Source organism: Vipera ursinii, assembly GCF_947247035.1.
Source record: "Vipera ursinii genome assembly, chromosome: 1".
Classification (NCBI taxonomy): Eukaryota; Metazoa; Chordata; class Lepidosauria; order Squamata; family Viperidae; genus Vipera; species Vipera ursinii.
This window is the reverse complement of record NC_139512.1, coordinates 152,813,484-152,837,988: the sequence shown is the minus strand read 5'-3', so window position 1 is coordinate 152,837,988 and position 24,505 is coordinate 152,813,484. Positions and strand designations below refer to the sequence as shown.

The 24,505-nt window shown below is 39.8% G+C and overlaps 1 protein-coding gene across 2 annotated transcripts in view; it reads left to right on the top strand.

Moving 5' to 3' along the window:
* Positions 1-24,505, top strand: part of GRB14 (growth factor receptor bound protein 14) — a 65,294-nt gene that overhangs the window by 2,371 nt on the left and 38,418 nt on the right. Inside the window, exon 2 of one of the 2 annotated variants that reach the window (XM_083365659.1) lies at positions 241-373. In XM_083365659.1, the coding sequence (XP_083221785.1) occupies positions 241-373 (133 nt within the window). Of the gene's footprint in view, positions 1-240; positions 374-14,019; positions 14,138-24,505 lie in introns of those variants that run through there. The other variant, XM_083365658.1, reaches the window with a different exon arrangement.

Below are 24,505 nucleotides of genomic sequence, written 5' to 3'. Positions count from 1 at the left end.
CCTACATAATCAAAGAACGTTGCTAGAAATCATTCCAGTGCAAAATGTGCTTTCTCCACTTGGGAGAATGGAGCACCAGTATTGGTTTGGCTTTGGGATATTTAGCTTCAGGTTTTCCTAATAAAATCTGTGCATGTCCACAGATTGCAATTTCTGCATGTATAACTACTACTTGTAATTTTGAACTGAATATAGATAAGTATGCTTATATAAACAATACATGATCTCTCTTCAATATAGGACAAAAAAGACAGTGTTTAATATGCCAGAAATCCCACCCATACCAAATCCTTTTCCTGAACTTTGTGTCTCACCATTTACATCAGTTTTGTCAGCCAGCCTGTTGCCTAAGGCAAATCCCAAGATAAAACAGGTAAGCATTTTTTAAAAAAATTTTTGACAGCCAAGCTATGAAGAGAAACATGCTTATTCTTTGCAGTTCCCGTCAGATTCAGTGTTTATTCTGCAAAACCTTTCAACAATATTATGTGCAATTAAACCTAGAATTTTCTCCTACTGATTCCTCCTATTGTCAGCTATTTCAAGCTATAATCCTTTGTTAATTATATAGAAATGTTAATTATATAACTATATTCAGATATTTTGTTTATCATAAACATGGACACCCAAGCTGGGATTCATATCGTTTCACCAAATCATTTGAAGTAGATACTCAAGGGCTGTACTTTTTCACACTTAAAAAAACTGGAGATAAAGCTGTGCTCCACCCATGTGTCCTAACCATTAATAAAATATGTGAATACAAAGCATATTGAAATATCCAAAAGATGATTACATATGTGACAAGGACAATTGAAATGATACTATAACAAGATCAATTTGCAGGTGGAGAAGGGTCATGGGTAAATATTAATTCCGATTCTGGATTTTTTTTTATTTTTTTTCCCCTGAAAGTGTCTTATGAATAGTTTGTGACTAAAGGTAACAACCATGGGATAAAAGAGGAAGAAAGCTGTAGATCAATCCCTGATATTTCCAATTTGGGATGGAAAGATTCCTGCTGAATTGAATTGTTGAATCTTTTGAGCGTGTTGGCAGTATGGGGCCAAATGAATGAGGGTCTAATTGGGATAAGCAGTGCCCAAAGTTTCAGACCCTCTTAAGTGTTGGGGGGACAAGAGTGGTCTGTCCTGCAAGGAAGGATGTGTGGAATAAAATCCACCTGATTTTGGGAACTTTTGCAAGATACTGCATCCGTAGCATATTCCTTTGTATGCTTACCTGGAGTTCTAGAACTTAATAACTAAGACTTTGTTCACATCTTATAAAAATGCAGTGCATGGGATTCCAATGAATGCATTGTACAGGGGAGTGTCCTATATAATCTAGCTCCTATGGATTCAGATACAAGTTTGTGATTTTGCTTTGTGCAGTCACAAAGCTGGGGGAAAAATAGTGTATGCAGTTTTGATTTGAGCAATGAAATACTGTATCCAGTTTTGATTTGGAAGCTACATTTGACTTCTTGTGTACTTAGCATCAATATGGTCCTGGCAACTGTGTCATCTTTTGCCTATTCAGACAATACTTCCCTAACTTAAGTGTAGGACTCATGTAAAAGATTACAGCTTGTGCATATCTACATACGTAGAATCTGAAATGCAAATTGGATTTTTTGAATCATTGGAGATACTTAGGAGAGAGTAGCCTGCTTCTAAGATTCTCTCAGATTTACATGGCCTTCAGGATCCATAGTATTAATTTAGAAGTGATTCCCATAGCTGTGTTTCATGTTTGAATGCTAGTTGTTTAGTTTTATCACTGAGTATAAAAATATAAATTACTGTTTGATGGATAATCTTCACATTAAGATTTTAAAAGCTTTGAGATAGAAAGCTTGTATTTCTTTCCATTTATCTGAAATGGTATAAGTTTAAGTTTAAGTTTATTATATTTGTATACCGCCCTTCTCCCGAAGGACTCAGGGCGGTGAACAGGGCACATATAAAATACCAAGTACAAAAGTTAAAAGAGAATTAAATATAAGCCCGAGCTAAAACAATAAATAATAATATAAAAAAACCGCAATAAAACCCCCAACACCTATAGAGCAGGGGTAGGCAACTTTGGCTCTTTTAGGACTCGTGGACTTCAACTCCCAGAATTCCTGAGCCAGCCATGCTGAGGGGAAAGGGAGAGGTTTCCAAGGTGAGCCATGCTGGCTCAGGAATTCTGGGAGTTGAAGTCCACGAATCATAAAAGAGTCAAGGTTGCCTACCCCTGGGATAGAGTTTCCTGCTTGAGTGGGTGTGTGTTAGATTAGAAAACTTCCAAGATCCCTTCCAACTCTTGTTATTCTATTCTGATTATATTTGTGTTGGAATGTCACTTATTTGGGAAACACAAGTAATTTAAATAAGTGAATAAATGGAATGAAAATGTACACTAGCGTGATTAATCTTGTTTTGGTCAAAGATAAGCTAGAAATGACTTCTCTATAAAAATAGTTCAAGGCAAATCAACTCTGTTAACTTCCTTGAATGTGATTGGAAGGGCCAAAATAAAACTCAAGGGTATTTAAATCCAGGGACATTTTATTCTTTTGCTTCATTTTTTTCCTGTGTTTATCTGATTCTAGATATTCACAGTTTGTAAATAACTTGACTGCACTAGGCAAAATAAATCTGTTTCTTGTAGGAAGACTGGTAATCAAACTTCAGCACTACTTTTTATTAATTGAGAATCAGAATGGAACCATATAACAGACATTTGTTTTTAATTGGGCACTGATTTAATCTTTGTTTTAACTTTTGTATAGTATTGTATTTTTATTTATATGCCCTGTGAACCGCCCTGAGTCCCCAGGGAGAAGGGCGGTATATAAATTAAATAAAACATAAACATAAACATAAACATTTTACTGCAGATTTTATCCCAAGGCAGACTGTTTCTTTTTTTTAACCTTGAAATTAATGGAAAATGACTTGTATAATATTGACAAGAAAACAATATATGTCCATGAAATGACCAGGAGTCCAATTCAAATCAAAGCAGATTTTAGCTACGTGACAGTTCCTTACCAACCATATCTGATTTCTCACAACAGCTACTTAGATATTCAGGGCCTTGCTTACAATATGAAAGCACAATTGCTGCTCCACTGGTGGCTGTTGAATGTCTTTGGAAAACCCTGAGGAACATATGAGTCCTTTTTAAACTCTCACCAAGGTTTCTTGCCTAATCTACTCCAATTCTCAAAAGTGGTGCTTTCTCAAATGTGTTTGGCCAAGGGCATTTCCAGCCCCACTGCAGACCTCATCTTTAGAGTAGGTGGGATAAAGGAAGTGGAATTAGAGTCCATGTGTCTATCGTCCATGATTTTTATTTCTTAAACTTGACGGAGGGGTAGCCCTTTTATGAAGCTATTGCTTTAAAAAAAATTCTAGGAGAGCTACCAAGAACTTTTTAAAATCCCTGCTGGACAATTGGATTGTCATGAGTCATTTCATCTTTATCCCCTTTTTATCTTTACATTTTGTCCTTTGTGACGGGAAAGTGATATTTAGCAGAACCTCAATTTGCTTAATATGAATGTGGTTGATATTTAGCACTGTTACCTTGTTATCTGCAACTACATAGACACAGTGATGCTGCCCTGTATTATGAGTATAATTTAGTTTTATGTAGACACCCCAAACCAATCGTCTAATATAGGGGTCTCCAATCTCCAGTCCGTGGTCCAGCAACTGGGCCACACAAGCAAAGCCCCATCCGCAGCTAGCAGGCAGCACACGAAACCAGGTCCCCTCCAGTCCGCGGAAAACTCTCCTCAGAACTGGTCTCTGGTGCCCAAAAGATTGGGGGCCTCTGGTCTAATAATCTCTGTATCATACGTAAACTATGTAGAGCTGATTGTTAAGTGTTACTTCGTATCTATATATTTTAAAATAATACAGTTATAACAGAAGAATCTTGGCAATTATTAATGTTAACAGGTAAGTTGCTTTTTTAGTTGCCTTAGAACTGCAGCAAGAGATTTGCTAGCTAACACTGAATATGTACAGAGTGAAAGAAAGAAAAGGTTGGGTGCGAAAGGTTGGATTTAAGCAATATTTTGTAAAGTACAACTTATTTTTTTTCCTGTGCTGGAATAAGCATACAAAGTACAAATTCATGCATTCTATGTTAAAGAAGTAGGAGATACCTACTCTTGAAATTGGGAATAAGTAACTCCAAGAACCATAAAAAAAATCATATTAAGTTTTAGAAAGTATGTTTAGGAGAAAAGTGTCCAATAACATCCTGATTATCCCTTTGCTTGCAGAAAATTGCAGTTTTCAGGTTATGGTGATATACACAACTAGTATAAATGTGAAACCTTAATTTTTTTTAAAAAAAAACCCTTTAGCTTTATAATCATTGTAATGTGGCTGAAGAGAACAAACATGTGGTTGGGTTCACAAATTGCACTAAAGATTAGTGTGTTATGTGAACCCCACGATTTGGTTTTGAAAAACCACGGTTTGTACCACAAACATATGAATCCAGTCAGTTGCAGGCTATATCACAAGTCAAAGTTTAGCAAAGCATAGCGTTATACATTATAGAGCCCAGGCCAGGGGTAGGCCACCTTGCCTCTTTTATGACTTGTGGACTTCAACTCCCAGAATTCCTGAGCCAGCATGGCTCAGCATGGAAACCTCTCCCTTTCTCCTCAGCATGGCTGGCTCAGGAATTCTGGGAGTTGAAGTCCACGAGTCATAAAAGAGCCAAGATGGCCTACCCCTGGCCCAGGCGGTTGTGTTTTGACTGCCCATTAGGTGAGGGTGTTGAAGGAAGAGAATGCATATTGTGCTGCGTAAGTGCTATACAGTCGTGGCATTTCCTGTGATTTAATAAGCTGTATGTGTACTTAGGATTTTATATGATGGGAAATACCTATGCATGTCTGGCAGCATTTTTTTCCCATATGCTTCTGCAAAAATGTGTGAGGCAGAGGTGGTAAAGACATAATATCTATGATGCATGTATGGTTTTCTTCTCTTTCTTCACCCCATTGCAGTTACAAAGAGAATACCTGAAAAGGGGGATGTTCTTGTACAGGGTTGTTGTTTTTTTTCACTTGAAAGGCTCCTACAGACTCTTGTTTTCATTTAACTAAAGGTAGTAAATAATTCATATTCCTGTTTCTATATTTGTGATGGCTGAGTATATACAGTCATTCTTTACATATTTATGTGTTATCCCTTTAATAGAAAGATTCTACCAAGCCACCTTGTCAGTAGCTGTTTTTTTTGCTTTTAGATTATCATGAGTATTCCAGAGCTTCCAGAATTAAAATAGGGCCATTATTTCAAGAAAGAAGGGAACACTGGTGGGATCGCTGCAGTAGTGAGGTCACTACAGTTGACTTCCAAATCAGTAAGCCTGTCAGACTAATCCACCTACAATAGGAGCTGAAAGTCATGCTACAAAGACGAGTCAGAAGGCTATAATATACTCTGGATTGAACTGATTCAGTTTAGGGCATGTCTGTTCTACTTTTAGTAGGCAAAATGCTATCCCAGTAACAACTGATGAATGAAGCAAAAATAATAACTGGGACAAGTTGCATCCTGCAAACTCAGAATAAGCTACTCTTCATGGCTCATCAATCAGTTGTGTCTTTTTATAGCATATTCCATTTTGTTCTCTTTCTGAGAGATTGTCTTTCATTCTCAAATCTGCCAATTTATGACCCATGTTTGAAAAACAGCCTTGCCATTCATATGTCCTGCAGAAACTAAATAAGAATGTTGTTGGGCATACATGGTATATGTTTCTGTTACCATTGAATTAGAATTAGAAGGCTATGCATGTTTAAGCACATGCAGATTTCTCTGAGTTGTAATCCCTAACTATTTTAAAAAACAACTAAAACTAATTTTCTTTCCTTCCTTCACCCAAAAAATTCAATGCATAAAATAAGTGCATTTTTAAAAATAGAATAGAAAAAAATTAACTTTTTTGTTTTTAAAATTATTTTTTATGCATAGTCTGATAATATTATGGACTGGAGGACTGAATAAATCAGCAATCTCTTTACTCATTACATTGCTTCTTATTTCATTACTTAAATTTGAGATTGACCATTATACTAGACCAGTATTTCTTAAAAGTGTGCTCCTGAGACCCCAGGGGGTCTCCCGAGACTGTCTCAAGAGTTTGTGAAATCAAAATTATTTGCCAGCCTATGTTGAGAAATAATACAACATTAAGATCTCATCAAAGAATTGTGAAGAGTGCTAGCAGCTGCAGATGCACCAGTTTTAATTTTTAATATGACAAAATCAAGAAATATAACCCATAGAAGCAAAAACTCTTTAAGGGTCCTTCATAACACTCCTTCCCTCTGGAATCAATGTAATCCTTTACAAAGTTGCAAATCCAATGAGAGTAATAGGGGTTTTTTTGCTGCAAGTACTTTAAATTGTGTCTGTCTATCTTATCTTATCTTATCTTATCTTATCTTATCTTATCTTATCTTATCTTATCTTATCTTATCTTATCTTATCATCTTATCTTATCTTCTACACAGTCCATTCACCTAAGTGACATTTACTTTTTACAGAAAATAGGAACTTGAGGGGATTTCCCTTAAGGAAGTGAAGAGGGGATTATTTAAGGAAAATATTTTTGTGTAGAGGAGTACGGCCGCTTCATGGATTACTGCCTTGTCGTGGCGAAGGGGCTTGCCTAATTCAATGAAGCTATGAGCTATGCCGTGCAGGGCCACCCAAGACGGAAAGGTCATAGCAGAGAGTTCTGACAATGTGATCCACTGGAGAAGGAAATGGCAACCCACTCCAGTATCTTTGCCATGAAAACCCTATAGACAATACCAAAAGGCAAAACAATATGATACTGGAAGATGAGCCCCTCAGGTTGGAAGGCGTCCAAAATGCTACTGGGGAAGAGCAGAGGGCTAGTACTAGTAGTGCCAGAAAGAATGAAGCAACTGGGCCAAAGCTGAAAGGACGGTCAGCTGTGGATGTATCTGGTGGTGAAAGGAAAGTCTGATGCTGTAAAGATTTTTTCTCCATAGGAACCTGGAATGTAAGATCCATTAATCAAGGAAAGCTGGACGTGGTCAAACAAGAGATGACAAGACTGAACATCGACATCTTAGGAATCAGCGAACTAAAATGGACAGGAATAGGTGAATTTAATTCAGATGACCATCAGGTATATTACTGCGGGTAACAATCCCTCAGAAGAAATGAAGTAGCCTTCATAGTCAATAAAAGAGTAGGAAAAGCAATACTGGGATACAATCCTCAAAATGACAGAATGATCTCAGTTCGAATCCAAGGCAAACCATTCAATATCACAGTAGTTCAAGTCTATGCCCCAAACCACCGGTGCTGAAGAGGATGAAATTGACTTGTTCTATGAAGCCCTACAGCACCTTATAGAACTAACATCAAAAAATGATGTCCTTATTATCACGGGGGATTGGAATGCTAAAGTAGGAAGCCAAAAGATAACCGGAATAACAAGCAAGTTTGGCCTTGGAGTACAAAATGAAGCAGGGCACAGGCTGATAGAATTTTGTCAAGAGAATACAATGGTCATAGCAAGCACTCTTTTCCAACAACCCAAGATATGGCTTTACACACGGACATCACCAGACAGTCAACACAGAAATCAGATTGACTATGTGCTCTGCAGCCAAAGATGGAGAAGCTCTATACAGTCAGTAAAAACAAGACCAGGAGCTGACTGTGGCTCAGACCATGAGCTTCTTGTTGCAAAATGTAGGCTTAAACTGAAGAAAGTAGGGAAAAGCACTAGGCCACTCAGGTATGAACTAAATCATATCCCTGACAAATATACAGTAGAGGTGACAAATAGATTTAAAGAATTAGATCTGATAGACTGAGTGCCTGAAGAACTATGGACAGAGGTTCGCAACATTGTAGAACAGGTAGCAACCAAAAACCATTCCAAAGAAAAAGAAATGCAAGAAAGCAAAATGGTTGTCTGAGGAAGCTTTGCAAATAGCTGAGGAAAGGAGAGAAGCGAAAGGCAAGGGAGAAAAAGAAAGATACAACCAATTGAATGCAGAATTCCAGAGAATAGCTAGAAGAGATAAGAATGCCTTCTTAAATGAACAGTGCAAAGAAATAGAAGAAAACAATAGAATAGGGAGGACTAGAGATGTCTTCAAGAAAATTGGAGAGATGAAGGGAATGTTTCATGCAAAAATGGGCATGATAAAGGACCAAAATGGCAGGGATCTAACAGGCAGAAGAGATTAAGAAAAGGTGGCAAAATTACACAGAAGAACTATACAAGAACAAGCTTAACGTCCCTGATAACCACGATGAGGTGGTCACTGACCTCGAGCCAGACATCCTAGAATGTGAAGTGAAGTGGGCCTTAGAAAAGCTGAGCAACAACAAAGCTAGTGGAGGTGACAGTATTCCAGCTGAGCTGTTCAAAATCTTAAAAAATGATGCAGTAAAAGTGCTACACGCAATTTGCCAGGAAATTTGGAAAACTCAACAGTGGCCACAGGATTGGAAAAGATCAGTTTACATTCCAATTCCAAAGAAAGGCAGTGCCAAAGAATGTTCGAACTATCGCACCATTGCACTCATTTCACATGCTAGTAAAGTTATGCTTAAAATTCTACAAGCTAGACTCCAGCAGTATATGGATCGAGAACTACCAGAAGTACAGGCAGGATTTCGAAGAGGCAGAGGAACTAGAGATCAAATTGCCAACATACGCTGGATCATGGAGAAAGCTAGGGAGTTCCAGAAAAACATCTACTTCTGCTTCATTGACTATGCTAAAGCATTTGATTGTGTGGATCACAACAAACTGTGGCAAGTTCTTAAAGAGATGGGAGTACCAGACCATCTTATTTGTCTCTTGAGAAACCTATATGAGGGTCAAGAAGTAACAGTCAGAACTGGACACGGAACCACTCATTGGTTCAAAATTGGGAAAGGAGTCCGGCAAGGCTGTATACTGTCGCCCTGCCTGTTTAACTTATATGCAGATCACATCATGAGAAAGGCAGGGCTAGATGAATCAAAAGTTAGAATTAAGATTGCCGGGAGAAATATCAACAACCTAAGATATGCAGATGATACCACTCTAATGGCAGAAAGTGACGAGGAACTAAAGAACCTCTTGTTACGAGTGAAGAAGGAGAGTGCAAAACTTGGGTTGAAACTAAACATTAAGAAAACCAAGATCATGGCATCCGGCCCTCTCAATTCTTGGCAAATAGATGGGGAAGAAATGGAGGTAGTGACAGATTTTATTTTCTTGGGCTCCAAGATCACCGCAGATGGGGACTGCAGCCAAGAAATTAAAAGATGCTTGCTCCTGGGGAAGAAAGCCATGGTAAATCTAGACAGCACACTAAAAAGGAGAGACATCACCCTGCCAACAAGAGTGCGTATAGTAAAGGCTATGGTCTTCCCAGTTGCAATGTATGGCTGTGAAAGTTGGACCATAAGAAAGGCTGAGCACCAAAGAATTGAAGCCTTTGAACTATGGTGCTGGAGAAGACTCCTGTGAGTCCCTTGGACTGCAAGGCGATCAAACCGGTCAGTCCTAGAGGAGATCAACCCTGACTGTTCTTTAGATGGCCAGATCCTGAAGCTGAAACTCAAATACTTTGGCCACCTAATGAGAAGGAAGGACTCACTGGAGAAGAGCCTAATGCTGGGAAAGATTGAGGGCAATAGAAGAAGGGGACGACAGAGAATAAGGTGGCTGGATGGAGTCACTGAAGCAGTAGGCGTGAGCTTAAATGGACTCCAGAAGATGGTAGAGGACAGGAAGGCCTGGAGGAACGTTGTCCATGGGGTCGCGATGGGTCGGACACGAGTTTGCAACTAACAACAATAGAGGAGTACGGCGATGCCTTGAAGAAGGAATGCAACTGCTGTTATGTAAAGATCACTTTAGCTCAGAGAGACAATAAGGAGTGAGGGGGGGAAATCAAAAATTGTCTCGGGAGAGAGAAAATCTCTGTCAGACTTTCAGGATTCTGTAATTATAACCTACGTCAATGAAGAAGAGTCCCAGCAGTTCATGAAATACTTGTTTCATGACCTGGTCTACTTTGAAGGGCTGACACGCACTTCAAGACACCCACAACAAACTCTACTTCCCTCCCCCTACACATTGTAGATGGGCATGGGAGTTTTCCCGGGAAGGATGGAGCATGTTAGCAGGAAGTTGGAGTGATGTGATGAACCTTAATAAGTTAATTTGCCACCATGCCCTTGGTATAGCATTGCCCTGGAGTGTTAGGAGAATTGAAAATGCTACCTCTGCAATGAGTCCTAGTGCAGGGTTACCTCAAGAACATTACAGAATATTAAAAATGGGGCTCCTACATTCATCCCCAAAGTCTACATCAGACATGTCAAACACAAGGCCCGGGGGCCGGATCTGGCCCGCGAAGTGGTTTCATGTGGCCTGTGAAGCCATCCTGGAAACAGTGACGGAACGGCCCCCTCTGCCTTGGCCCTGGCCCAAAGACCCTCCTTCTGCCAGAGACCCTCAGATCTGTCCCACTCCTGCCCAGGCCCCCATAGGCACCCTTGATGCGAACGATGTAGAGCTGGCCACGCCCACCCAGTAGGCCATACGCAGTCTAGCCACCCCCACCCAGTAGGCCACGCCCACCCTGGCCATACCCACCCGGCCCCCTGACGGCAACCACAATGCTGATGCGGCCCTCAATGAAATTGAGTTTGACACCCCTGGTCTACATTGTCCAGTTACTTGATTTCTATTAGACTCTGCAGGACCCTGTTTCTGCTCAAAAGGAACCCCCTTAAAGGCAATAAAAAACGGCTAGTTTTTTCCCTTTTTAACAGCACAGCCTGATATGCAGTGTAAGAAAAAGGCTTGCTTGAACCTCTTGGAAAACGTGGGGTGTTCTCAGTAAATATAGTTAGAAACACAAATAAGACTGAATTCCTATTGTAGGAGAAGAGTTTAGCAACTGTTTGAAGTTACGACAGACTCCTGAAAAGCTACTTAAAACCTTTTTTCAAAAATGATGGTTTTGAAGATGTGGTCACTATAGTGCCCCCATGATCATGTGACAACATTTGGACACTTTACAATCCAACCTCTCTTATGACTGACCAGCTAACCCCCGCCCCCATCCCAGCCCACGGGATCCCCACAGACTTCATTATGGGCTGGCTCTGTTACAGTCATAAGTTGAAGACTACCTGTATCTGCTGAAGAGAAGAGATGGTGTTGTGTGGAGCTTGCAGATAAGTAAAGGCAATAAAGGAACGGCTATGTATTTATGGTGAGGTGATTGCATTGTTATTGTGGATTTCATGAGAGTAGGAATAAAAGCCAAGGTTAGAAATTTGGCAGCAGGTATGGTTGTGTCTGGCTCTAGGCTTTGTAGCTTACTGAGAAGTCTTCAATTTAAAAAGTAACTGGGCAAGGAACAAGGGTTTGACCTTGGCTAGATCTTGTAACGACTTCTATTCACCTTGTTGGGAGTTTCACATCTTTTGTGATTGGAAATTATAGAGATTGAAAGAGTATGGGGGAAAAAATGACCTTAAAGAAATAATTGCACCATAAGAACCATGATCAACAGCATTGCAGATGCTCTGTCACATATCCAGAGCTGTGGCATGTGGTTTGTTTGTTCAGTGAAGGGAGCAAATTTATTTTAAGAAATACAGATCTTTAGTTCAAAGTGAAAGGAACAGGGAAGCTTATGAGAGAGGAAGTCATAATCACGCCAGGTTGCTTTCCTTTATTTTTATGTATTTTTATTAGCAAATTACTTTTGCTTTTTTATATGTAGGCTGCATACGAGATATAGATAGATAGATAGATAGATAGATAGATAGATAGATAGATAGATAGATAGATAGATAGATAGATAGATAGATAGATAGGCAGGCAGGCAGGCAGGCAGGCAGGCAGGCAGGCAGGCAGGCAGGCAGGCAGGCAGGCAGGCAGGCAGAACACCTGCATAATGAACTGTGAGGTAAAAAATTGCCTGCTACTGATTGGCTGAGCAGCTGTGATGTCATTGAATCAAAAGATCAAAGTTGTTAACGCTCTAGTTTCAGTTTAGGGAGCTGGGATGTTCATTACTGAATATTATTAAATTAATGTGCAAGAGCTTCAGGGATGTTCATTAAAGATAAAGCAATTAGCTACACCAGAAACGCACAACTAAAACTCCAGGACTACTACTGCTCCTCCCTCCAGTCTCTGAAAGTTATGACTGTGTAGCAATTTGTAAGGAACAATTATTAAATACATTATGAGGTTATATTAACTATATTAATTAAATGGAAGTGAAATGAAATGTACTTTTTGTTCTGGTCCCTAAGCTATAGGATACCAGAGGCTATGTGCAAATATTGGGCAAGAGTGCAAAAGGTTGAGGAAAAATTGAATTTCCTCTCTATGTTTGGAAGCATTTGTGTAACCTTTTGTTTGCTGAGTTTGTTAAAAGTTTCATATTTTTATTTTTTTTATTTTAGATAACCTTTATTGTCATTTTTTTACTGTGGGCACAACGGTTGCCCGCTTTCAAAGTGAAACACATACATGACACACACCAAAAACATACTCTAAACAACCTATGTATAGACCCACAGCCCTACATTACATAACATATGTAATGGGAAATAATCTCTTGGATATGTCTTTGCTGCATGAAAATTGTATGCCTGTGCTTTAGTGCTTTTGTCTGGTCCTCTTTAAAATCTGAGGACCTTGATTTTCTGAAGGTTTGCCACAAAGAAGGGATAAGCTGCAACAGCAATAGCCAGACATGCTCTAGCATGTTAAGGCTCCTGTATTAAGAAGTAAGCTATTAGGCAGTTGCCATTTTTTCCGTAACTGATTAGGATTTAATTCTTTAATTTTGCTAAGTAAAATAACCCAGATTCACATTGTTCTCCTGTTTGTGGTCATTGAACTGCATTCCACTGGCTGCCGACCAGCTATTTGAAGAAAATAAGATAGTTCTGCCATGAATTATTGGGATCTACATGCTGAAGGAACTTTAAGAAATTAAGGGATATACACATACATATATATATATATACATACACACATATATATACATATATACATATACATATAGATATACATACATATACATATATATACATACATCCTTCGGGAAAGGGCGGTATATAAATGTAATAAAATAAAATAAATATATATGTAAATATATAAATATAAGTGTATGTGTTTGTGTAGGGGTATATACACACACACAAACATGCCTCATGCTTATATATTTATATGAACCGTGCAGCGGCTGTCAAACAAGAAAATAAAAGCAGTCCTGGGCTTTTGCTGATGCAGCTGGTTTAGTTTAGCCTTCTGCTATTTCACATGGCAAGAAGCTATCCTCAGATGACCCTAACCAGAACAAGGCGGAGTCTTGCAGCTACTTCTTATATCGCAGTCAGAAAGTAAAGTGACATTTGATTTGAAGGTGGCATTGGCTCCCCTGGACCTATCCGGCATCAATTTTTGCCGGGTATCGCAGTCTTGATTTTGAATATTTCCTGACTTGACTAAGGTTGGGTTTTACATCTTGTTTAAAAGTTAACCGCTTGCCGTAACGTAAGATTTAAGATGCCTGTTTTTCCTTTCCAACAAGGGAAAGGGGATCCGTCTTTGCGGGAGAGAGGAAAAGAAAAGCCAGACGCAGTTTCTTGCTTGGTAGATGAAGGAGGCACAGCTGTGAGAAAGGAGCTTTGACTGAATTATCTCCCTCAGTTAAAACTTGTTTCTTTAACCATAATAAGCCGAAGAGTCATAATGTGTTTTCCAGGGTAGAGATGGAGCCTACCCTTGTCTGCCCTGCATCTTCTGATTAGCCTGCCGTTGGTCAGTTCTATCTGGACAGTCCTTAATTGGCTTTCTGAAGGAGTATATTCAAATAAACTGCATGGCTTCGATTGCTCTCCCAAGTTATCGCTTTCCAATGGCCCTTCGTGAGGTGAGGCTTTCTGAGAACTGATTCTTCGGGCATTCATCTTTCTTTTGCCAGTAATTTGGACAAGGGACTTTGGTTTAGCTGTCAACAACTGAGATGAACGCACACGGAAGAAGAGCAGCCTTGCCTGTGATTTCTCCAAAAGCTTTGCCTAGAAGGGTAGGTGACTTTGTGAAGTGTGAAGAATGGAATGTGACTGCCATGAAAACACACACTTGTTACGAAGTTAGGTGTAGCACAATAAACGGAGCTATGTGGAAGAGCCGAAGTAGCAGGTGGGAAGGAAAGCTCAGTGACACAGACTTGGGAGGGGCTGTCTTCTCCAGGAAGTGGCTAAGTTGCTGGATATAGAGTGTGGTGGTGGAGTAATATTACTACAGGACATGATTTTTTTTAAACTTATCTTCTCTAAACTTATTTTTATCCTTGTATCTTACATATCTTGTATAAGATGGCCTTTTTAAAGCAAAACTATTTACAAGTCTCTGAAATTGCTTTTTTTCTTTCGTAAAATATGCTTTATTTGCTCTAAATATCAGTTTAATATTGCAGCTGATCTTTATATTTGAAATGGCAGAATATTCAGCTGGGGTTCTATGTGAAGTTAAAAAGATTGCATCTGATGCTGATGAAATTAGGAATTGGATTAATTTCTTACACTGTTTGTGTTTGCTTATTTTCATTGATGGGGGAGATAGTTGGAAGGCATTTTGGAAATTGGTAAGTAAGATTTTTTTGCCTGTAAATTTGCTACATTGTTTGGATATTGCTCAAGACATTAAAACTGAATCAGTCATAGTGCAGATATGAGTTATAATGCAGTTATAATTTATATACAGGTAGTCCTTGACTTATGATTGTATTTGAACCTGGCAATCATAAGTCATGACCGTCATAAAGCAGGGGACATAATCTGCTTCGGTTGTTAAGTGACTGCTGTGGTTGTAAGCAGCTGCCACAGTCAATAAGTGAATGCCATGATCATTATTTTTATTTTTTTGCAGGAAACCAGAAGTTAATGCTGATTTCTGGCCAAACTTTGTAAAACAACACATGGCTCTGCAAATGGCCATAAATACAGGCCAGTTGCCAAGCACCCAAAATGTAGTCATGTGACTTAGAGGGGGGGCAATACCGGAATTTTGAAACTGGTCATAAGACCTTTTTCACAGGTCTGTTGTAACTAAAACTCTAAAGTCATACATACATACATACATACATGCATGCATACATGCATACATACATGCCAATTTGAGCATGAAAACATTAAAAACTTATATTTTTGGAGAAGTATTCTGTATATACTGTACAATGCCTTTAGGCTTAACACTAGACAAGTAAATGATTGATTTTGTCTTTTGTTTATCTAAAATAGAGCCCTCTTATTGCATTGCAGTGCACATATTTTCAGCCAGTATGGAGGAAAGTTGGTCCAAAATTTATATAGAGCACCAACATGGGAAAGTTTGAGTCTGATGTAAGTTTTGTATTCTCAGTCCTCCAACATAATTTTTGGGCCTTGAAAACCTTTATATAGCCTTTTAAACACAGGACTTCTATTTTAGCTCCTACAAGAGAAATAAATAAATTGACTGAGTTAGCGTATATAATTAAATTGAGGAAGGCCAGTAGGAACATGGTTAAGGACCTTCCTGTCATTTTTACAGCTATTAAAAGAACAATTTTGAATGAGACCAGATGCATACCTAAATCAGCTATCAGTCTCCTTGTGAACAATCGGGTTCATTTAGAAAGATTATATGGAACATGAGGGCATGTTCCCTAGGATCTAATGTTTGGATATATACACTCTGATCCTGTAAGTTGTTGGTAGCCTTATCCCACTTTATAGAGAAGATGTTTACAATCTTTTTGACAGCAGATACAAATACATGTATTTACATGTACCCTCTCTGTGTAGGGTGATATTAGTTTTTTGTTCTGTAAGCTGCCCTTTCTAATCATCAAAGCCATATATCACAAATTCATTTTTTTTCTTTTTTCCCCCCAGCAAAAAGTCCATAAGGGTTTTCCAGTCACTAATAAACATAACAGTTATCTTCCTTTAAGCAAACAAGTTAATTTTGCTGTCTCTGCTGGTTGCATCATCTTCACCAAACATTCTTCCATTGTGGACGTATCCATTTTTGTGCGTATAATACAGGTAGTCCTCAACTTATGATCACAATTGAGCTCAAAATTTCTGTTGTTATGTGAGACATTTGCTAGGTGAGTTTGGCCGCATTTTACAACCTTTCTTGCCTCAGTTGTTAAATGAATCACTGCAATTGATAAGTTAGTAACCCGATTATTAAGTGAATCTGGCTTCCCCATTGACTTTGCTTGTCAGAAAGTCGCAAAAAATGATCGTATGACCTTGAGACACAGCAATGGTCATAAATATGAATCAATTGCCAAGCATCCAAATTTTGATCGCATGATCACGGGGATGCCGCAAAAGTCGTAACTCTGAAAAATGATCATTAGTCACTTTTTCAATGCTGTTGTAACTTTGAATAGTCACTAAATGAACTGTTGCAAGTCTAGGACTACCGTATTTTCCGGCGTATAAGACAACCGGGCGTATAAGACGACCCATGACTTTTGAGTAGATTTTCATGAGTTAAAAACTCGTCTTATATGCCGGAAACCCTATACCATTTCAGATAAATGACTGTCCAGTCTCTTCTTAAAAACTTCTAGTGCTGGAGCATTCACCACTTCTGGAGGCAGGTTGTTCCACTGGTTGTCCTCACTGTCAGGAAGTTTCTCCTTAGTTCCAGGTTGCTTCTCTCTTTGGTTAGTTTCCATCCGTTGCTTCTTGTCCAGCCTTGTAGTGCTTTGGAGAATAGCTTGACTCCCTCTTCTTTGGGGCAGCCCCTGAGATATTGGAATACGGCTATGTGGACTTCAATTCCCAGAATTCCTGGCTGGCTCAGGAATTCTGGGAGTTGAAGTCCATGATCCATAAAATAACCAAGGTTGCCTACCCCTTGACTAGAAATACCCAATTCCAGCAACTGTTCTTTTTATGTTTTATCCTCTGGCTAAATCCGGCTGCAACACAAGCCTGATTCAGCCCCGTCTGATGCAGATGGTGCAAAGCCGCCCTTTTGAAGCCCAAAGGGGCTTTTCCTTCTACCCACAATTTGGAATACACGCAAGAGCTGCGTTCACACGATGCGCTCTTCCAGGCCAGACTCTGCAAACGGCACACCAGAAGCCACAACCACCACGGGAACTCCGAGTCCCTGCCTTTCGGCAGCCTGCACGGCCAAGCGCGATCCGGCTTTGAGAGCGCATTTGCAGATGGAGCAGCCGCTGCATCTGGAGCCAAGCCCCGCCCGGGAGGCGGTCGGCCAGGCGGGCCCGGAAGATGCGCTGGAGAACCAGGCTTGGGGCGGCCATGCCAAGGCCGGCTGGCGAGGGCCACTGCGTGGTCTGCGGGTGAGAGGGGCGCCAGGCCGCCAAGTACTGCTGTCTGGGCTGCCGGGAGAGAGAGTGGGTAGCAGGGCACGCTCTGCTTATGCTCAGATGTCGCTTGGGCGAGGGGGAGGGGCTTCCTGCCGCTCCTGGGGTCTGGCATTTGCAAGGGGGAGGGGAAGGGGCTTAGAGGCTCTTGGGGGTGGGAAGGGAGGGTCACGGAGGGGGGACTGGACTAAGGAGGCTTGAAGTTGCTTTGCAAGAACGGGGGCACTCGATTTATGTACCCGTATTTTCCAGCGTATAAGACGACTGGGCGTATAAGACGACTGGGCGTATAAGACGACTGGGCGTATAAGACGACTGGGCGTATAAGACAACCCCTGACTTTTGAGAAGATTTTCATGGGTTAAAAAGTCATCTTATATGCCGGAAAATACGGTACCTGTAGTCTCACAGCAGTGATCGTACATAAAAATAGACTCTTTCCTAGTTGTCTGTCCATTAATCACAACAAGAAAAGTTCTGGTTTCCGTTGAATCTTAACTTTAAAATTTCTTGTATCAGTGTATAGATTTGAACACAAAATTTTCTGCTTTTTTCCATGTCCACCAGATCTGATAAAATGGCCCTTTGTGTTGCCCACATTTCCAACATAAATTTGAAGTACCCTTTTATATTCTGACTATCAAACTCAATTCATGACTATTTAGAAAAGCTGACGTATGAAAGAAATGTTATTTCTAGAGTGGCAATGAGTTTTCAATATATAATGAGATTTGCTCAGTAACGTAATGTGAACTAAATATTTTAACCTGTCTGACTTGCTGAAAGCAATTCAAGTTCTTGTAAAAGAATATAAGATTGTGTCCTGCTGTTTAATTCCAAGTGCTAAGGACTTCAAAATGACTTTTGGACTGTTAGTATTAGGGCTGGTTTATACAGTCATGGCCGGAATTGTTGGCACCCCAGAAATTTTTCCAGAAAATCAAGTATTTCTCACAGAAAAGTATTGCAGGAACACATTTTGCTATACATAGGTTTATTCCCTTTGTGTGTATTGGAACACAACAAAAAAAGGGAGGGAAAAAAACAAATTGGACATAATGGCAAACAAAACTCCAAAAATGGGCCGGACAAAATTATTGGCACCCTTAACTTAATATTTGGTTGCACACCCTTTGGAAAAAATAACTGAAATCAGTCACTTCCTATAACCATCAATAAGCTTCTTACACCTCTCACCCGTAATTTTGGACCACTCTTCCTTTGCAAACTGCTCCAGGTCTCTTATTGGAAGGGCGCCTTTTCCCAACAGCAATTTTAAGATCTCTCCACAGGTGTTCAATGGGATTCAGATCTGGACTCTTTGCTGGCCACTTCAGAACTCTCCAGCGCTTTCTTGCCATCCATTTCTGGGTGCTTTTTGACGTATGTTTGGGGTCATTGTCCTGCTGGAAGACCCAAGATCTCGGACGCAAACCCAGCTTTCTGACACCGGGCTCTACAGTGCGACCCAAAATCCTTTGGTAATCCTCAGATTTCATGATGCCTTGCACACATTCAAGGCACCCAGTGTCAGAGGCAGCATAACAACCCCAAAACATCATTGAACCTCCACCACATTTCACTGTAGGTACTATGTTCTTTTCTTTGTAGGCCTCATTTCGTTTTCGGTAAACAGTAGAATGATGTGCTTTACCAAAAAGCTCTATCTTGGTCTCATCTGTCCATAAGACGTTTTCCCAGAAGGATTTTGGCTTACTCAAGTACATTTTGGCAAACTGTAATCTTGCTTTTTTATGTCTCTGTGTCAGCAGTAGGGTCCTCCTGGGTCTCCTGCCATAGCGTTTCATTTCATTTAAATGTCAACGGATAGTTTGCGCCTTGAGATTGTTGATATTTGTCCACAATTTTGGTTCTCAAGTCCTCAGACAGTAGTTCTCTTCTCCTCTTTCTGTTGTCCATGCTTAGCATGACACACACAGACACACAATGCAAAGACTAAGTGAACTTCTCTCCTTTTTATCTGCTTTCAGGTGTGATTTTTATATTGCCCACACCTGTTACTTGCCCCAGGTGAGTTTAAAGGAGCATCACATGCTTGAAACAATCTTGTTTACCCACAATTTTGAAAGGGTGCCAATAATTTTGTCCAGCCCATTTTTGGAGTTTTGTTTGCCATTATGTCCAATTTGCTTTTTTTCCTCCCTCTTTTTGTTGTGTTCCAATACACACAAAGGGAATAAACCTGTGTATAGCAAAATGTGTTCCTGCAATACTTTTCTGTGAGAAATACTTGATTTTCTGGAAAATTTCTGGGGTGCCAACAATTTCGGCCATGACTGTATGGGTGGCAGTGAAGAGTACTATTTGCCTTTTCTTAGGAAATAACCATGTACTACCTAACAGCATAGTCTGTTAATATAACCAATGTTTTTCACTTTGGATGGCCCACAGAGATTGCTAGCCCTAAAATCTTTCAAAATAATGGGGCCAAGACATTAGTAAAATATTATTGAGATAAACAAATTACGTGTTTTTAAAGGTTGCAACATAATCCAGTTTGTGCGTGCGTGAGTTTTTAATCAGCTGAATCTGGTCTGCTTATTGGCATTGCTAAGATTTTGTAACTTTGAATATAGGGTTATCCTTTTCACTAGATATGTTGAGTAGTTAAATAGCATTTAGTAAAATTCATCATCATATAAATTGACTAACCAAATAAATGAATGCAACATCTTTTTCATTTTGCTGCATCCTAATTCTACCAAGTTAAGTTAGAGGAATATAATTCATGTAAAATTTCTATTTAGTCAAGTGTGGAGTTTTGGAGCTATTTTTCCAATACTATTTGACTTATGAAAATATGCTCATGTGGTTTCAGAAAATAGTTAGAATGCTTCATAGTTGATCTATTACATGTCTAATCAAAAGTAAATATCATTTATCACAGAGGTCATGCATAAGAATAAATCATAATGTGATTTATACTTTGGCGTGGTGAAGCCACCCATCATGACAATGTTGCATATAAGCCAAAATACCATGATTTACTAAGGGAAAAAAAGATGATTGCTAGATAAGAGGATATATGATTACAGCTGTTATCTCAAATTTTTGAAAGATTCAGAAACAATGTATGCAAAATACCTGTGGCTTACCTAAGGCAATGTAATGGAACTGATAGGCAATGAGAAATACATTGTCCTGATCAAGCCCCTAAACTCAGGAACTGATTTGAAGACGGATACATAAAACCACAGATAGAAGACCCTTCATGAAATGATTCATGAAAGTACCACATGACTACCTCAGCCATTATATTAGGGGTGTCAAACTCAATTTCATTGAGAGCCGCATCAGCATTGCGGTTGCCCTCAGGGGGCCGGGTGGGTATGGCCAGGGTGGGCGTGGCCTACTGGGTGGGCATGGCTAGAGTGCGTATGGCCTACTGGGTAGGCGTGGCCAACTCTACATCATTCGCATCAAGGGTGCCTATGGGGGCCTGGGCAGGAGTGGGACAGATCTCCGAGTCTCTGGGCCAGGGCCAAGGCAGTGGGGGCCGTTCCCTCACTGTTTCCAGGATGGCTTCACGGGCCACATGAAACCACTTCGCGGGCCTGATCCAGCCCCCGGGCCTTGTGTTTGACATGTCTGCATTATATGAATGGAATAGAATTTGCCTCTTAATAAATTTGTGGAGGCATTTTTCAAATGTTTCTCCAAGTGTTTGCATAGACATCAGGAATCTGACAAATTTCATTTCAAAACAGTGGCGTTCGAAGTTCACGTCCCATTTTCTAGCAGCAAATTTACAGAGAAACTGGACTAAGTCTTTTCCAAGCTGGCACTTTTGGGTGTGTGGACTTTTAACTTGGTGAACTTTCCAGCTACCATGGCCGTTGCTGAGAATTCTGGGAGAGGAAGTTTACGTATCTGAAGAGTACCTAGATTGGGGAAAGATGAGTTTGGACATCACAAACAGTGAGGAGCAAGCAGAACAAAATTAGATAGGAATGAGGAGAATTCCATTTAAAGGGGAAGGCAGCAAAAGCCTTAGGAGAAGACAGGTTAAGGTTTTTGTTTGTTTGTTTGTTTAAAAAACCAGGAATAAGACAAATAATTACTCTGCCCTTGTAGATTATGTCTGTTCTGTATGTACATAGCAATAGCGCTTAGCATTTAGACTTATATACCGCTGCATAGTGCTTTACAGCCCTCTCCAAGCGGTTTACAGAGTCAGCATATTGCCCCCAACAATCTGGGTCCTCATTTTATCCACCTTGGAAGGATGGAAGGCTGAGTCAACCTTGAGCTGGTGAGAATCGAACTGCTGACAGTCAGCAGAACTAGCTTGCAATATTGCCTTCTAATCACTATGCCACCATGGCTCTTGGTGGCACAGAAAGGTAACAGTTGCATATATTTATTGTAGATCAGCTTTTAAAGTTGAGTACAGGCTGGAGGACCTTGTAACTACATGTAAAAGGCATATTTGGATAACATTAATCTGCCCATATGCTGCATTACAATTATGAAGAGGTGTGCCGATTTGACCTAAATACTGGGCACATATACCTAAAAATAATTCTGCACAGAACAAAATGCTTTAAGGTTTAAATAAAATTCAGATCCCTTTACTAACCTCAGATTACCTTGTGATATATTTATGTACTTTTTTTTTGCATGACTGATCTCTATTTTGTAATCTTTTCTGTCACATCCCTTTGCTGAATTAGGTGCCTTCTTCAAAAGCAAAGACACCACAGTGTGTAGTTATTTTAATACTTTTGCTCTCTCTATTGTCAAGGCAACGCTTTCGATGACCTTCCCAGCATTTCATGATAAAGTTGGTCTATCAGATATATTCGAGTATCTGATTGCCCAGTTGCATGAATGCCAACAGTGAAAATATTTATACAGCTTCATGGCTTGATGATTCTCAGTAGAACATACCTCCCCCTTCAATGCTTGATTTCTCTTTCCACTTCCGTATCCATTTCTTTGAAATGTGTTTGTTATAGGGACCAAGGACTTTGTTGCCTCATTTGCTAATATTCCAGGGTTCAGAAAGGCATTTTTTTCCAGAGACATACCCTTGGGGGATCCAGGATCAGTGTGGCTGAGAAAATTACTACTCCATTTCTTCAGCTGAATCCTCTTTCAAATAAATTAAGCCTCCAGAAATCAGTGTCTGATTTTGGACTGTCAGATCTTGGGTAGCCTACTGAACAGTTACTAAGTCTTTCCTCTGTGGACATTTGGATTCTTTAGAGAGGCATTGAGCAGAGTGGTACCATGTTGAAAATACTTGCGAGAAATTGGTCTCACCTTTGATAGTCAATTGGTTCCCAGCTTTCTTGAGACCGTTCTCTGAAGATGCTACTAAAATGACTTAATAAATTGTGCACACTTGTGAACTCTGTGGGCTTTTCCTCTGTGAAATACCATACTTAAATTTCATATTTTATACTGCTTTTTTTTAACTTAAAAAACCCTTACAAGTGTTCTAGACAGTTCAACCCCGCTTTTAAATCTTCTATTAAATCATATCCAGATCATCTCATATATCGTTTTAAAATCACACCTAAATAGAAGATCAGTTGTCAGTTAAAATCTTCCATATTTTACATAGAGCATTTCAACGTGACCTGGCTTACTACACATAGTGCTGTGCCAGCATATCCAGTAGGGGCTGGGTGATACATGGTGCTAAATCATGTGGTCGCTGGGTTTTCACTTAACATGTTACATGAGTCTAACTATTGTAGTTTATATACCCTAGTCTGGCCTAAAATATTATGTGAACCTTGGCAATTGTGATTTATGGTTAAATAAGGAATGACTTCACTAAATGTGAATTTTCATTGATAATTCATTGCTGGTTCATGAATCTAAATATAACAGGGACATTTATGTATCATCATAGGGTAGAGCTATCTAATATGGGTTGCAAAAACATAAACAACCTTTAGATGGGAGCAAGGAGATAAAGGGAAACCCTTTGTTGCCATCTAGTGGGCAACTGATGTTTGCACCACAATCATGGTTGTGTGTGTGTGTGTGTGTGTGTGTGTGTACACACATACATACTTACACACACACACACACACACACACACACACACACACACAGTTTTCATGCACTTCATATATGCAAGGTGAATTGGGGTGAAATATGTGAGGAGAGACAGTAGTTTCTGCCACTTATCCTGGTAGGGCCAATGCACTTCTTTTTTGAATTGATTAAAACAAAATAAATAGAATAGTAAGTGCTGCTTACCTTTGCTTAAAATGGACCCAAATACTGGACCATAACGTGTCGTAGGTTCCTTAGCGCTATGTATTCGCAGCATCCCAAAATTGAGAAGAATAGATGAATATGAATATGATAGCCTCCAGCTGTCCTTCTGCTGAATGGAATGGAGTGGAAAGTGGGAGAGGGGATAGGATAGGTTAGTTCTGCAAAGCTTCCACTTCTCCTAAAACTCTTGTGGTTAGATCATATGAAACTGCTATATCCTCAATCAGACCATTGAAATCTTAGCCCTATCTAGGATTTCAATAGCATTTAGTCTGGTGAAAAACATCCCTTTATGGTTCCAGTCTACCCAGTTGAGATACCAAGGGCTGAATCTTGGCTCCTTTGCATACAAAGCAACTATTTTTTAAGTTGAGATACCAAGGGCTGAATCTTGGATTCTTTCCACACAAAGCAACTATTTTGCCACTGTGCTATGGCTCTAAACAGTCATCAGATGTATGGTAATAATGATATTGAGGATCACATTTATTTATTTATTTTATTTTTATTTTAATTCCATTTATATCCCGCCCTTCTCCGAAGACTCAGGGCGGCTTACAAGCTTAGCAGTAGCCTTCATTCTATGTATATGCCTGCTTATTAGGGCTTTCACACACCCCCTAAACGGCATTATTACAAAGTCAGCTTAATTGCCCCCAACAATCTGGGTCCTCATTTTACCTACCTCGGAAGGATGGAAGGCTGAGTCAACCTTGAGCCTGGTGGGATGCGAACCTGCACTAATTGCAGGCAGCTGGTGTTACTTTAGCATTAGCCCACTGCTCCACCAAGGCTCTT